General features: G+C 33.5%; 1 protein-coding gene across 1 annotated transcript in view; it reads right to left on the bottom strand.

Annotated features, from left to right (window-relative positions):
- Positions 1-17,500, bottom strand: part of LOC137631792 (FMRFamide receptor-like) — a 32,755-nt gene that overhangs the window by 1,754 nt on the left and 13,501 nt on the right. Inside the window, exons 4-5 of the mRNA XM_068363761.1 lie at positions 1,508-1,766; positions 1-279 (exon numbers count right to left, since the gene is read on the bottom strand). The exon at positions 1-279 is cut by the window's left edge and continues 1,754 nt beyond it. Of these exons, the coding sequence (XP_068219862.1) occupies positions 149-279; positions 1,508-1,766 (390 nt within the window). The 3' untranslated portion in view covers positions 1-148. The remainder of the gene's footprint in view (positions 280-1,507; positions 1,767-17,500) is intronic.

Consider the following 17,500-nt stretch of genomic DNA (forward strand, 5'->3'; position numbering starts at 1 on the left):
TACGGAATGAGAATTCTTTATGCATCGAAATAATTGCTGATAAAGAGAACGAATACATGAGACTATACAATCAAATTTACTCGCTTAGTACTCGGACTGTATCCTGAATAAAGGAGAGTATGGCATATCATTTCAGCCGACAACTTCCTCAAAACCTGGCCCCTTCTCCAGTGGTCATGCAATTGTGATACTGACGGAATTGAAGCAGCGCCAACATATCTCTCATCATGTAGGGATCTTTCTGGAGATGCCATGACACGTCTTCTGCAGTCAGGTCATCTGTACGGACAAAAGAAAGGACTAATGATGCACTGGTAATGTTTATTAGTGTGGGAAAAGGCTTTAAGATATTTTTCTATAATAACCCTTATGACATACTGTACAGAGAGAAAGAGATTTTCCTGGTAAGAAGACAGAAGATTCTGATAATGTAGTGTTAGCATACACATAAGGAATGAATGATAGAAATGAAATTAAATGGAAAGTGTTATATAATTCTAGAATTTCTAGATGATTAGCCTTCTTTCTCTATCAAGCAAAGTGATTGGAAAAAGTATGTTACCCTATACAAAGAATAGCCAGAATCTTTCTGCTGTATGAATAATAAACTTAGAAAGATGAGTAGAAATGAGAGAAGTGAACGAATGTAAGTCAGTAATATTTCCTATTCTGTCCCAAGGAATTGATTTCATAGTGGAAATACAGATGGGAGAATCTACCGAGTTAGATGGCACTTCATGTAACTTTGATCAAGACCAAAATATGTTAGATTAGTAAGGGTTAGATTTCATAAAGAAATCGCTTAAATTTTTGTACCTGTATTTCATTTACTGTACTGTACACGTCTGTTGTGTTTTGTAGTTTTTCCAGGTTATCTAAATTCTAGGGAAATCATTTTGAGGAAATGTGTGTCTAAAGTTGATTAGTCAGAATAGATTAATGTCTAGATCATAGGCTAGATTCAAACAACATTAGGTTTTAAAAAAACGATTGTGAAAAATCGTTTGGTAGTCTTTAGTTGCTTTGAATATGAAAGTTATTGTGTCATGAAATGTCTGATAGTAAGTGTCTCAAACTTCATTGATTAACAATTGCCCATAAAGCCGTCAATCAGGCTAATCCAACATTGATTTTATTATGACAGATTTCTTTTAAACTCAGAGTTTTGTATAAGGTTTTCATTCAGCATTATTTATTTAATCAATCTCTTGTTCTTTAGTTTCATATGTTAGAACAAATAACAAATTAATCTGAACCAAAAATAGAAAAGTATTGTCTTTAAGCGAGATATAATCACTTCTGTATTTGTTATCTCCATTATTTGCCAATCTTGACCTATCAGTCAAAATGTTTATCAACTGGTAACTAAATAATATGTATAAGCACTAGACTTGAAAATTACCGTTTTCTTCTATTTAAAAGTACATTGGAAATAGGTTTAAAACCATTAAGCTTAATAGTGGATAAATAGATGAACGGATGGATGAATTAAGACTATATAACAAACCTCCCGTAATTGCATTGATGAGCTGTGCCAACTTCGACAGAGGGTTTGGGCCACATCCGTCACTGGGACCTCCTCGAGCGTAGCGCTCGAAAAGTCCTCCAGGGCGATGAGCAGATGAAGGTGCGGCAGCAGCAGCAGCAGAAGCAGTCCCTCCAGATGACAGCGTCATAATGAAAGAAGCAATAATGAGGGTGGATCGGAGCCTACACATCCTCGACATTTCCTCAGCGCGGTCCTTCTGTAGAACAACTGCCAGATTCTGGACAGGGGACAACTTTTATATCATCAATGGATTCCCAGGTGGGCCAATTATAATCAGAAGAAGATGGGAGGAGGCGAAAAGCAATCAACAACAATGAAAGTCCTCAAGGAGAAGCTGCCCTATTAACTCTATTCTTCATAGAGACGTATTGATCATAAAAACGAGAGTCCATTTTACCTTTAACTGACACCTCCAACTCACGCTTTCACACATGTCATATATTACATCATCAACGCCCACGCACATACACGCATGCATATATATATATATATATATATATATATATATATATATATATATATATATATATATATATATATATATATATATATATATATATATATATATATATGTGTGTGTGTGTGTGTGTGTGTGTGTGTGTATATATATATATATATATATATATATATATATATATATAATATATATATATATATATATATATATATATATATATATATATATATATATATATATATATATATATATATATATATATATATATATATTTACAATAGTCTAGAAATTTGTCCATAAACCATATTAATTTTGTTTCTGTATTTTCAATAAAACTTAACTTAGTTTTACTCATATGCATTTTCAGTCCTACATTTCTACTTTCTCTATTCAAACTTTCTATATTTTTTTGCAATTCTTCCCATGATTAACTAAAAAGAACTATGTCATCTGTAAATCTCAACTTGTTAATGTACTCCACATTAATATTAATTCCCACCTATCCACATCTGAATTCTTAAAATCTTTTTCTAGGCACGCTATAAAAGATTTAGGAGAGATAGGGTCTCCCTGGCTAACTCCTTTCTCAATCAGATTTTTCTCACTATATGTAGTCTTAAGATTGCTGTACTTCCCGTAAATAAATTTTCAATTGTTCTAACAAAAGATTCATCTATCCCTTGTCTTTGAAGGGCTTTCATTGCTAATTAAGTTTTGACAGAATCAAAAGCTTGCTCATTCAATTCTTAGTGGTTTGTCATAATCTGTTAATTTTTCAGTTAGCTGATTAATCACATAGATATGATCAGTGGTTAATACCTGCTTCTAAATCCTGTCTGCTCCCTTGGCTGATTAAAGTCTAGCTGTCTTTATATTAGGCCTAATATGATCTCCGTAAATATTTTATATATTACTGAGAGTGAACTTCTTGGGCGATATTTTTTTCAGTTTTTTTTCCAAGTTTTAGGTATAGAGCATTCTTGCAAACATTTTCTGTAAAGGTCAGCCAGTTTTACTACTATGAAATCTCCTCCATCTATTATTAAATCAATTGTTAGGCCATTTTGTCCTTTTGCTTTGCCTCTGTTCATGCCTTTCAATGCTTCCTTTACTTCTACTGTTTACGTTTAGTACCCGCTTAGGTGTTTCATTTCTAATAGAAAATTTATTTCTTGTATCTCTATTATATAGAATTGTGTAGATATTCTCTGCAATTTTTACCACTTCATCTCTTTTGTTGATAATATTTCCATTTTCGTCCTTTAAAGCAAATATCTGTTGGTGCCCTCTTTCAGGTTTTCTTTTCATTGATGCTTCTTCCCTTCTTTAGTGTTTCCTCAATTTCAGTCTGGTTGTGTTTACGAATGTCTTGGATTTTTAATTTGTTTATTATTTAGTATTGTTCAGCTAATCCTATTTCGTCTCTCTTGGGTTTTACCTCATTGCCAATCTTTTCTTTATTAGGTTTTTGTGTTTTATGATAGTTTTCATTGATGTTACTAAGGAACTTTACCACCTATCTTTTGTGCTGATTCCAATACAAATTATGTTAAATTACTGTTTCATTTCATCTTTATTTGCTTCTATTTCATCATGTGGCTGGGAATACCTGTTTAGTATTGCTAAACTAAACTAATCAGGTTTTCTCTTATTACAGGAATGTTTATTTTATTTCTTAGAGTTAGTTTTTTCTCTTTCTTTTCTTAGATCTATACAAATTTCGCTTCTCACCATTGTATAGTTGTTTGACTTATATATATATATATATATATATATATATATATATATATATATATATATATATATATATATATATATATATATGTGTATATATATACATATATAAATATACGGTTACATATATGAATGCATATATATATATATATATATATATATATATATATATATATATATATATATATATATGTGTGTGTGTGTGTGTGTGCATACATATACAAATACATATATATATATATATGTATATATATACATATATATATGCATTATGAGTATATTTCAGTATATATATACATAAATATGTATATTACATATATATATATATATATATATATATATATATATATATATATATATATATATATATATATGCATATATACATATATGTATTATGATTATATATCTGTATATATATACATAAATATGTATATATTGTATATATATATATATATATATATATATATATATATATATATATATATATATATATATATATATATATATATATATATATATGTTTGTGTGTGTGAGTTAGTACTTAATTTATTTCTTTTTTTACTGTCCCTCTCCATTGTACACCTGACTATGACCAAACCACTCCACCACGTCATTTCCGTCGTTGGATATCATCACTGTCTTTATGATATTTATTAACTTTTATGTACTTTGAAGTTAGAATTAATTTCATCATCACCTAAATAGATTTTCATGCATATTTCCAGCCAGCATTGATTTTGATTTATTCATTCTCTCTTGAATTTCAGTTTTGTGTACAAGTTCAATCAACAAGATCTTCAAAGATTTCATTATTGCTCAAGTAATCATTCTATTTCCATTTTCCGTTCATCTTTTGTTGTATTGGAAAATGGTAATTACATTATCTTAGATCACAAAGTTTCCAAAAGCAGAAATTGCTTTTCTCTCTCTCTCTCTCTCTCTCTCTCTCTCTCTCTCTCTCTCTCTCTCTCTCTCTCTCTCTCTCTCTCTCTCTCTCTCTCTCTCTCTAGTTTAAACATCAGAAACTGCTGGAGATTTCAAATTATTTGCCAACGTTGGGTAACGAAGTCAGCGGGGGATCCAAATTGCACTCGGCAGTTCTTAATTGAAAATTGGCTGCTCTTTCTTTCACCTTCATGTGATTGCCGCCAACACACCTGAAAATGGCAGCCACCTTACAAGCATTTCTGTCTCTCCCACGCTGGGATTTAGTTCACGAAAATAACTCAATATTTTGGACTGTGTAAAACTACAGTGTAATACCAAATACATAAAAAAGGAGTACAAACTTTTGATCTTTGCAAAGGAAAAATTAATAGTAAAATTTACGTTTTCATTATTGGCATCCATTTTTTTTTTTTTTTTTTTTTTTTTTTTTGAATTTACAGTAAATAAAAAATAAAAAGTTGGTTAAGAATAATTCTGGTTCATCAGTTTTAGTTTCATTCATTGCTGATATGTTCAGTCTTGATATTTATTTACGGCGTAAATCAATTAATTTGAATAAATAATTTCAATGAATTAATATCCAGCCGTTCATAAACAAATGATGATGAGTTAACGATAGGAGGAAACGACTGACGGACTCCTGTAATCAGTGGATCATCTTTCCTGCTGTAGCAACTTAAAGACCAAACCAAGATCTCAATCGAATCCTTACCCTTCTTAAAAATGAAACATCACTAATTACCGTAAGATAATATGTACAGTAGCCCTCCTGACTTCATTAATTTCGATAATAACCCAAAAACGGAAAAGAAAAATCCTGGATGGGATTAATGTTTTAAAGAAAAGCCGCAAAAGGTCATCAATTTCGTCATTGGTTTCAGCTGGGTGCCACTAATTGACCCTGATTGTTAATGGACTGACTTGTCCCTTAAAGACGAGCTTCGATGCAGAAGTCCTATAAAACAACACAAAAGAAAACGTTTCCATCGAGAGTGCACAGTCTCTCATCTGAACTCGCGAGTAACGATTGCTGTAAAGATGGCTTGGGCAAGTTTCCTCCTGTTTGCCGTCTTCGGAGTATTTCTGGTCTCGGCGAGGACTGAAATTCTGCCCTTGGCAAGTTCCTTCAAGGGGCCTTTCTACCCCGCTGGAAGAGTCAGCGAAAATGTATTCACTCGGGAAGTGAGAGGGAATGCCAGTGATGGATGCGGACCGAACCCTCTCTTGAGGCTGGCTCAAATTGTGACATCTGTCAGTGGAGGTTTGTTCAATTTTTCTTTAGATAATTTTTCCCCGTAAGCTGATGTCATTATTAATACAGATAGTTTTTCCTTCTAGTTTTTACATTCTAAGGAAAAGGAATATTTGGATATAAGAGCATCAGTCTACTAAGTATTATAGTTCTTATGGATCACCCCCATTTCCTCTCTCTCTCTCTCTCTCTCTCTCTCTCTCTCTCTCTCTCTCTCTCTCTCTCTGACTAAAATATCATGAATTGTATAGCTGCATCCTATTAATGAAGCAGTAGGTTGACCAGGGCACCAGCCACCAGTTGATATACTTCCACTAGAGTTATTGGATCCTTTGACTGGCCAGACAGTACTACGTTGGATCCCTCTCTCGGGTTACGACTCATTTTTCTCTTGTCTTCACATACAACGAATAGTCTAGCCTACTCTTTCCACATTCTCCTCTAACCTCAGTAACTTGACAACATAAATTACCAAACAATTGTTCTTCGCTCAAGGGGTTAACTACTGTCCTCTTGGTAAGGGTAGAAGAGACTATTTAGCTATGGTAAGCAGCTCCTCTAGGAGAAGGACATTCCAAAATCAAACCATTGTTCTTTAGTCTTGGCTAGTGTCATAGCCTCTGTACTATGGTCTTCAATTGTCTTGGGGTAGAGTTCTCTTGCTTGAGGGTACACTCGGGTACGCTGTTCTGTCTTATTTCGCTTCTTCTTGATTGTTGATGAAGTTTTCATAGTTTATATATGAAAGATATATTCTAATGTTGTTACCGTTCTTAAGGTATTTTATTTCAACCTCTCTTTTAGTCTATTTATTTCCTTGCTTCATTTCCTCACTGGGCTATTTTCCCTGTTAGAGCCTTTGAGCTTTTGGCATCCTGCTTTTCCTACTAGGGTTGTAGCTTAGCTACTACTACTACTACTACTACTACTACTACTAATACTAATACTACTACTACTACTACTACTACTAATAATAATAATAATAATAATAATAATAATTATGATAATAATCATCATCATCATCATTATCATCACCATCATCATGATAATAATAATAGAATTATTTTTCATAAAGTAAAATAGATTAGAAATCGACAGAACAAAATATCATTGAATAAGAGTTGACGGTAATTCTTTGTCAAACTTCTTCTGAAAGCTTCATCCAGTGGAACATATTTCATTAAAAAGTTTATCATTTAAATCTCATAATGTTGGATGAATCACTCACCCCCACGCACACTCACATGCAAAGAGAGAGAGAGAGAGAGAGAGAGAGAGAGAGAGAGAGAGAGAGAGAGAGAGAGAGAGAGAGATGGTTGACATAAGCACCATAAAAAGCAGCACTTTAATCTAATCTAGGATTATTTTTTCCTGAAGCTATCAGTACTTATCTACATGGTGGCTTGAAATTCATGCAGTGGTTCAATTTCTAAATTTGTTATCCATTTTAGTCTTTCCTCAACACTTGTACTATTTGTTTCACTTTTTTTTATATAACATCATCTCATTCATCAAGTTTCAATCCAATATATATAATCAAGGTTTTCGTCTTAGTTTTCAAATTTCATTATTTTATTTCTTCTTTTTATCGAGTGTAAGCTCAAAAAGTGTCATTTTGTTCAACTAATGTAATTGCCGTGTTTCTAACACGGGTTTAGGGACGTAGCTGTGATTTGGGGATGGGAAGGGGAGCTGGGTTAGAAGTGTTCCCCCACCATACCCTTTTGACTTGGTGGTAATTTTAAATGTACAGTATACTTACTTCCTTTTATTTTCTGATCCTGCTTTGGAGACCTGGGTGGGGGGGGGGGGGGTTTCACAAAGGTTCCCCCCCCCCACTGCACGGATTTGCAAATGTTTGTGTCAATACTGTCCTCGCTCATTAAATCATAAAACAAAGGATACCAGTTAAGTCTAACGCAGTTTCTTAGTGTATGTGTAAATATCAACAACCGGTTTCATCATTTTGTTTTATTATCGAATTCTTTCCATTATTCACCAGAGAGGACAACCGTTGAAGATTTGTCTCGACTCATGCAAGAAAACCCTGACGTGTGGAGAGAAATCATAGCCCTCATTCGGCTTCGCCAGTACCACAACTGTATGACGACGGGGGAAGGGACGAGGTTCTAAAGATACTACGATTATGCCGAGATGAGAACGCCATGCCAATTCTGAAATGTCACTGAGCAAGAATAGGCTCAATGACGTTTTAGGTTCAACGAATGGAAAACAGGTGGACATTTCCCTCGAGAGAACAATTTCATAACTAAACACCAAACAGCGATCATTCAAATAAGTTCTTTGAGAAATTATTAAATGTAATAATAATTAGGTAATTTTCATTTCAAGGCCTACTTGTAGATTACTTGAAATGTATGCTTTATAATGTATCCTATTAATTAATTACTGAAGAACATAATCAAGCCAAACAAAGAGTTGTATAAGTTATCAAATCGTCTTCCAGTATAAAAGAGAATGTGCTCTAACCTTTAACTGCTTTTATTTATTCCTCTTCATTGTCTCTTGTAGCGTCGATCCATTTTTCTTTACTGCGTCCGTTTTTGCAGATTTAATCCACCACGATTTTTCCTCCTCTACGGAACAAACCACGTCACCACATGTGTTCCTAGGTATAATAACATCAAGATTGTGTTCTCTAATAACATTTGAAGTAGTATGCTGAATTCAAATACAACACTGAATTATTCTTTTTTTTTTTTTAAACACTGAATTTTGCAATGACCAAGCTGTCCTACTCGAAAAGAAAAAATAGAAAATAGTGTCAAATCTTGTTCTGTTTGTGTTCATAATTCAGTAGTACTTCGTATGATTAGTCTAACACTTGGAGAAAGATACAAAAGCAAAAGTACGGAGATCACGTTTGATAAAACTTTCCCTTTGAGAAGCACCAAGGTTTAACTTTATATGAATCTTACCTAAGGCATTCAAATTTAAACTCGAACCGTACGCCGGGCAACTTGAAGTTGTTTTGGCCACAACTGCCTAGGCCACATCAGCGCACCTCATGTGACCCTTTGGTCATTAGCTGCAACTCCTTTTTAGCCTTCTAATTTCTGATTTTCCTTTTGCTCATTCTTTCATTCCTTTTGCTGCCCAGCTTTTAACCTTTACTTCAGTTACACCATGGTACTAAATGGCCTTCCTAGCCACAAAAACGACACATTTGACTAGTTAAAAAATCCACTCGCCATTCAATGCATTCTAGAAACATATATATTGTTGAGTCAGATTCAAACTATAGAAATATTTCAAAACTTCTTCACTGGGTTGGGGTAGCCTATTGGAAATGTTCCTGCCTAACCTGCCAACGCCAACCTGAAATCTTTCATAACCTGAATATAGGATTTTCAACTCTATAATAGATATTTTTACATTCGCACTCGCACACCTTTGTTCTTTAGATCCCATGCTCCCTTCCTCAATATCTCTATTCGGTTTGTAATTATGATAATGAAAATAGGTATATTGCTGTTGTTGCAAAGAGTCTTGCCCATATATTACATATTTGTTAAATTATATATATATATATATATATATATATATATATATATATATATATATATATATATATACTGTTTATATATTTATATATATATATGTATATATATATATGTATACTGATTATATATATATATATATATATATATATATATATATATATATATATATATATATATATATATATATATATACATATATATATATATATATACTGTTTATATATATATATATATGTATATGTATACTGTATATATATACTGTATATATATATATATATATATATATATATATATATATATATATATATATATATATATATATATGTATATATATATATATATATATATGTATATATATACATATATATATATATATATGTGTGTGTGTGTGTGTGTGTGCGCGCGTGTGTGTGTATGTATAATATGTGTGTGATTGTTATTACTTTTATTTTGCTGATCTTTGCTTTTTAGTTAATCACAGTGACGCATTAAATAAGAACTGTTTGCGCTGAACGGGAACTCTCGTGAGTGGTGGAAGCAAGCCATGGCATCATTAGGTGGGCGTGGCCTATTTCGCATGTAAATTGTATGAATAATGGGTGTGACAAATTGTTTCAGAAAACATTTTAACAGAAAGAGATTTCGCTTAGAAAACATAGTCATTTAATCATGCTGGTAATTACGCCATATAAACTGTTAATGATTTTCTTCTTCTTCTTTGTCTGCATCTTTTCCCACCTTTATGTGGGGTCGATGTTTCTGGCCAGAGTTCTCCATCTACCTCTGTCCCACACTTCATCATCGGTTAATGCCTTTGATCGAAGGTTATCTTTGATACAGTCCATGATAATCAACAATAATGCAATGAAATTCTTGTTTAACTTGAGTACAAAGTTCTGACCTTACATTTTCTTTGACATTTCATGAAGTAAAACAAGATTATTTTGCTAAAGGTAAAATTTCCATGACAAAGACTCTTGGTGGAAATACATTATGTTGTAAAGAAAGAAAACCATCCTTGTGAGCTAAGGATGGTGGGTTTGGGGAGCCTATAGGTCTATTTGTTGTGTTATCATCAACCGTTGCCTGGCCCTCCCTGGTGTTAGCTTGGGTGGAGAAGGGGCTTAGGTGCTGTTCACACACACACACTTTATATATATATATATATATATATATATATATATATATATATATATATATATATGTATATATATATATATATATATATATATATATATATATATATATATATATATATATATATATATAGTTGCTCTCTAATTCATTGTCACTGTCCCTTGCCTTTGCCGTTCATGAGTGGCCTTTAAACCTTTAAACTCACTATAAGTGACAGAACCAAAGATGAGCATCAGTTGTAGCTTACCTTATGACAATATTGTATGAGCAAATATCATTATATAGATTAAGTTACGTAATCATCTGATAAAAAATTCTTACCGTAAGTAGGTTTAATTGAATGAATTAAATTTAAATTCCATTTTACAGAACGATAGCTCCTTCTCTGTAAGTCTGTCCAACTCTCATTATCGTCACCATAATTTTATTTTTAATATTCCTAATCGCATTATTTTTTACAATCAACATTGCTTAAACGACGATATTATTATTATTGTTTTCACTACTACTACTACTACTACTACTACTACTACTGCTACTACTACTACTATAAAAAATGGTGGTAATAGTGATAATAATAATCATGATAAAAAATAAAGTTAAAACAGACAAAACTCCACAAGCGAGTTTTTTTTTGTGGTATGCAAATAGGAACTAGAAAGCTTTGGAAAGAATTAAAAGTCTCTTGAATAATAATGCTACTAAGACATTTTGGTAAGCATTCCTAGACATCATTTCATTCATTTCACAATCAGACAGAGGAGGAGGCATCAAATTGATGAAAAGAAGACTTGGAACGGGGTGCCAACAGATGTTTGCTTTAAAGGAGGAAAATAGAAATATAAACAAGAGGTGGAGTGATAAAAATTGTAGAAGATTTCTATACAATGCTATACAATAGTGGTTTAAGGGTTTAAAGACAAATCATGAATGGCAGGGGCAAGGGATAATGACAATGACCTATCGAGCAGGACAATGCCATAAAGACTGACCATATATACAGATGATCAGCGCCCAAGTCCCCTCTCCACCCAAGCTAGGACCAAGGAGTGCAAAGCAATGGCTGCTGATGACTCAGCAGATAGGCCTATGGGCTCCACCATCTCCAAGCCCTCATCCTTAGCTCAAACGGGTGGTGAGGTTGCAGCGACCAAAGAAACTAACGAGTTGAGCGGGACTTGAACCCCAGTCTGGCGTTCACTAGTCAGGGACGTTACCACATCGGCCACCAAAACCCTTAGAAATAATGAAACACCTGAGCCTATATCAAAAGTAACAGTAGAAGTAAAAAAAAAAAAAACATTAAAAGGCCTGAAACCAGGCAAAGCAGCAGGAGAAGATGGTTTAAAAACTGATTTAATAATAGATAGATGAGATTTCGTAGTAGTAAAACTTTCTGAACTCTACACAAAGTGTCTGCAAGAATGCTCTATACCTACAGCTAGAAAAAACTTTATCATTATACTAATTCACAAAAAGGGAGACACAAAAGTCCTGAAAAATACCATAGACAACATAAAGTTAGTGAGAACATTCAGATTAAGAAAGCAGTTAGACAGGGAGATCCCATCTCTTCTAAGTTATTCTCAGCGTGCCTAGAAGTTTTTAAGATTGGGAAAATGTAGAATTGATATTAATGGGCAATACCTTAATAACTTATGATTTGCAGACGACATAGTTCTATTTAGTGAATCGTCCGAGGAATCGCAAATTATGATAGATTTGAATAGAGAAAACAGAAATGTAGGACTAAAAATTAATATGAGTAAAAAAAGATAATATTCAATGAAAATGCTGAGACAACAAATAAGAGTTATGGATGAACCTTTAGGGTTTATTAATGAATATACGTACTTAGAACAGACAGTAAATGTTTCCCCAGGGCACTAAACCTAAATTAAAAGAAAGAATAAGCATGGGAAGGAGAGCTTTTAGTAAACGAAATAAGCTTATGAAATGTAAAATACCACTTTCTGTAAAAGGAAAGATGGTCCTACCAGTATTAACTTATACATAAAAAAAACTTGAAGCCTTGCTAAAGCCTTTTGAACATAACCTAGTTACAACTCAAAGAGCTATGGAAAGAATAATGATGAGAAAAACACGAAGACACAGAAAAACAGGAACATGGATACGAGAGCAAACTAAAGTAGAGGATATTCTAACATGTAAGAAAAAGAAATGGACATGGACAGGACATATAATGAGAATGACATATAATACATGGACATTATGCATAACAGTATGGGTCCCCAGAGATTATAAAAGAAGCAGGGAAAGGAAGAGAAAACGATGGATTGACCAGTTGAGATAATTTACCGGTATAGCCTGGCATAGAAAGACAATGAATAGGAGGGAGGGAAAGGTTATGTCTGAGGCCTTTGTCTTGCAGTGGACTAATTACGGCTGATGATGATTATAATGATGATGATAATGTGATGATTATATATAAAGAAAATCTGAGAAAACGTTTGGTAATTAGCTTTAATTAGCTTAAGGAATAATAACAAATCACCTTGAATTCTTAAGAGCATTTACTTGAATATAAAATGTACATAAAAGAATATTGAGATACGAGGCAAAAAAGTGATATTACATATGGGCACATTAGTAATCATGATTATAAAAATAATAAAATGATTTATGATGAGGGAAAAAAATGATGAACCGGAAGTCTCAATCTGTATTCCAAGCTATTTTTTCATGTTTACATTCATCTGCGTTTAGATAGCGCGTACTTTGACAGAAACGAATTTTAAGGTGAGCCGTCGCAACATAAACAGATATTCTCCACACTGCACTGCAATTTTCCTTATAATGCTTCTCGTGTTATTATATGTCACACGCTCAAGCGTCGAACGTTTCAGTCCTTTGAATATGACGTTCAGTGATCTGAACGCAAAAATGAGAAAGAGTTTGACAATTTTCACGTCATCTGATTTCGAGCAAAACACCACCACAATGCATGGTTCCATATCTACCTCAAAACGATCCAATCCTACCGGCGATAAAATTCCAAATAAATGGTAGCAAAGCAAAGTATCACTATATTCCAGATATAAGAAATAGATCGGAATGAAAGTAGGAATGTGCCTTTCGTAATAGGCAATAAAAAATTCAACCGTGTTAAAAAGAAATCCACATGCAAAGGATTTACAAAGATTGACTGCAAGATTATTCTTATATCTTTTATAATGAGAAAAATTCTCAGACATCCGTCAACTTAAAATCCATACTCACATTCCGTAAAAAAATATCTGATCTATGAAATAAAGATCTGTAATAGTGTTTTTATTGTTAGCATATATTCATTTCTTAGTCAAAGAAAGTGCCTGTCTTTTACATAAGAAACCCCGTCTCTTACAAAATACAAACAAGGCCTTATGTTGAAGAAAAATGCTAGCTAAAAACTAAATAATATTATCGTCGTTTGATACATATCACATTATGGGTTTTGGAAACCAAAGCGGTATTTTAAGCCATTCAGAGCACAAGAAACTTTATGTTGATTTTCTTCTTGTTTTCAAGATTAAGTGCAGCTGCTAGATTTCCAAATTTTGTTAGGAAGTGTGAACAGCGTTCAAAGAGTATTATCATCTGCATCATTTTGATCTAATAATCGGGCTAATCGAGGCTCGCTTCTTACGGATACCATGACAATCTCGGTGGGTCTTCCATTGCGAGCTGCTTCATAGCTGACTGGACTCGATCCACTCACTAATTCCAGTCCTTGACGTCCACAGCAGTAACGAAACAGTTCCAAGAAATCCTTTCGAAATCGCTGACTGAATGTGCAGTAGATAACAAAGTTCACTGAAGAGTTTATAGTAACGAGGAGATTGCTAATTGCTCTAAGTTTGTGAATAGCAATACTAGCTATTTCAAGAATGTTTAAAACACAGGGCAAAATATTGCACAAAAAGAACACTGTAACTACGGCTAGTAACATGAGAGCCAGTTTGATTTCTTTCCTCTGAGGTCTGCTGAGTCGCTCTATGTTTTGGTTGGCTGCTCGAACCTGTTAAGTAAACAAAAATTATGCACCTCGGAAAATTCATTCAGTTTGTTTGTATTGTGGCATTATTTTACAAATTGTCATTCAATAATAGATATCTGATATTTATGCGCAGTAAGAAGAGAATTAAGGCACACGACAGCGCAGGTATAGTCGGGCATCTCATTTGATAAAACTGGGGTTAGTCATAACAAGAGAAACAATGAGTGTGCAAACTACGGTGGCAAAACAAATAATCAATCGTAATAATATAACTTGATTTTTCCAATGATAATAATCCTTCTGTCATTCTTCCAAGAAGTAAAAAATGTAAATTGATATTAAATCACAGAATATATCGGTAAAAATGTTGAAAAAAAAAATCGAAAATTGAAATGGATCTGAAAATTAAGTTATAAAGAAGGGAAGGTCGAGACAAAATCAAACTCTTCCCTCATTTATTATCAGATTACTAAGGCTAAAGCACATTGAAGATTTCACAAATAAATCAGCTCAAATTTCCAGTCTTATTTTAGACATTTCGTCAAAAACATTATCAATTTTCCATATGCAATGGTAGGTTATGTTTCATTCAGTTGTTTATTTCATCACTGAGACGTTTTGAATTCAGGCTATGTATGAAATGTACAGTACATGAAGGAAGTTTGTTAGCATCCATAGATGGTCACATACAGAGATGCACGTATATACCTGAGAAAATACAGAGAAAAAGAAACAAATGCATACCTCTAGGTAGATTTGAGAATTTAGTATCAAGAGACTGAGGAATGGTATCAAGTACTGGACAATCAAATATATCCAAGTGATGTACACCTGTTGATAGACATAATTTTGTCTAAGAGCCGTTGGTTTAATTAAGAAAAACTTCTTTCCATCCATCTGATGCTCCATTTAGCGGAAGTCAAAATTTTGGATTAGCGTATTTGCATTCATCTCAAAGCTTTGATTTAGAAAGCGTAGGGACATTATGAATAATAGATAAAAGGTAACTTGAAGACAGAGTATGCCTAGATCAGCCTTTTATAAATTAATGACAACAGTGCAAACTAGATTAAAGTTATTGAAGAAACTAACTAGTAATTATCGTAGAACTGCTGTTTAAAGATTATTTTTAGAGTATTTTAACTAAAAGGAAGTGTTTTGTTGATGCGAATGTGCTAAATCTCAAATGTCAAAGGATCAAGAAAAGCAGTAAGATATAGAAATATCAATGAAAATTATTTCCATGTTTATTTACTTTACAGATTTTGGAAGGGTTTTGGCATAACCGTAAAAACGAATGTAGATAAATATAATTATAGAACAAAATGGATTAGAAGGATAGTGAAATAATATTGCAATTGTATTCAGAATCAGGATTTCATTAAAATTGCCAAGGGCAAAAGCACCATCAGCCAAAATAGAGTTAGCAGTAGGGCAATTTTTCTGAAGGCTCTCTATGTAACATTAAGCTTAAAACATTATGATTTAATACGCTACTGAGCACAAGTACTTTTTCGCCCTTATGGCATGTTAAGAAACTTCAAATACGTTTTTCTAAGTTTTTGAAAAATGGTGCTTTGCTGCGTGCTCTGGCTGGAGTTATATTGTATCTGAGTGGCATTTCTTTCAGCTCTTCACAAAGGCATTGACAGAAAATAGAAACAGTGACCCCATTTTTAAAACAAAGTTGATCAAACAAAAGGGTAAGGATGAGGTCACCGAACAAAAGAATTGTTTGCGATTGAACAGTGTCAAAGAGGTGGAAGTGAAAAATGAAGTACTCCAAAGATGAAACCAAGATTTCTCGCAAACACAGGTAATACTTAAGGATATGTTTATAACAGGAGTAAGGAAAATTTGCTACAGTTAAAAAGAAAACATGGTATCTTAACGCAGATTTATCCACTTTGGGGTATTGTGAGAAGCCAAATATGCTTACAAAGAGGAGTGATTAATCTGCTGAGCTTCATCTAGTAATGTTGGTAAACTCAGTAGGACTGGACATAAATTAATGAAGATGCTGACCCATATTAACACAAAAACTAGCCTTAAGATATAATCTTCATATCAGAGATGGGAAATGAAGAGATATGTGTGAAAATTGTGTTGGAATGAACCTGGAGGGGGATTGAAAATATTAAGAGCAAAGGAATAGTGAGTACTGATAAAGAAAAAAAAAGTGGACAGAAAGAACCCCATTGATCCGACGTGAAATGGCCCGAACACAAGAACCATAATGACCCAATGTGAAATGCCCAAAGCACCAAAACCCTATTGACCCAGTGTGAAATGGCCCGCACACAGGTACTTTATTGACCCACGATGAAATTACCTAAGTCCAAGAACCCTATTGACCTGAAATGAAATGGCTCAAACACACGAACCCTATTGACCCAATATGAAATGACTGAAAGTGGGAAATGAAATGAGAGAGGAACAGAATACAGGGATCAGGAGAAATCCCTCATAAGATAGACTGAGAAAGTAACAGGTCATCAAATCTCCCATACACATGTGAAAAATTATATTGGTATTATAATTGATGAGGGCTCAGAAGAATATTGGGAGTTAGATAGCAAGACAGGATTAGAAATGAAAATATAAGAGAGATTACTCGAGTTCCACATGTGGATGAGATCATGACGAGGGGTAGATAGGGATGGTTTGGGCATGCTCTTTGCCCTCCCCAAGAAAGATTAGTTCAGCAAACATTTAACTAGACTCCACAAGGCACTAGAAGAGTTGGAAGACCCAGATCTACATGGCTGAGGGCTATGAAGCGTGAGGTAGTAGATGATGAACGGAAAAGTATTGAATTAAAAGCTCACAATTGAAACGACTGGCCAAATCTAACCGAGGCCCTTTGCTCAATAGGCGTAGGAGGAGATGATGATGATTATT

This window comes from Palaemon carinicauda, chromosome 40 (genome assembly GCF_036898095.1).
Source record: "Palaemon carinicauda isolate YSFRI2023 chromosome 40, ASM3689809v2, whole genome shotgun sequence".
Lineage (NCBI taxonomy): Eukaryota > Metazoa > Arthropoda > Malacostraca > Decapoda > Palaemonidae > Palaemon > Palaemon carinicauda.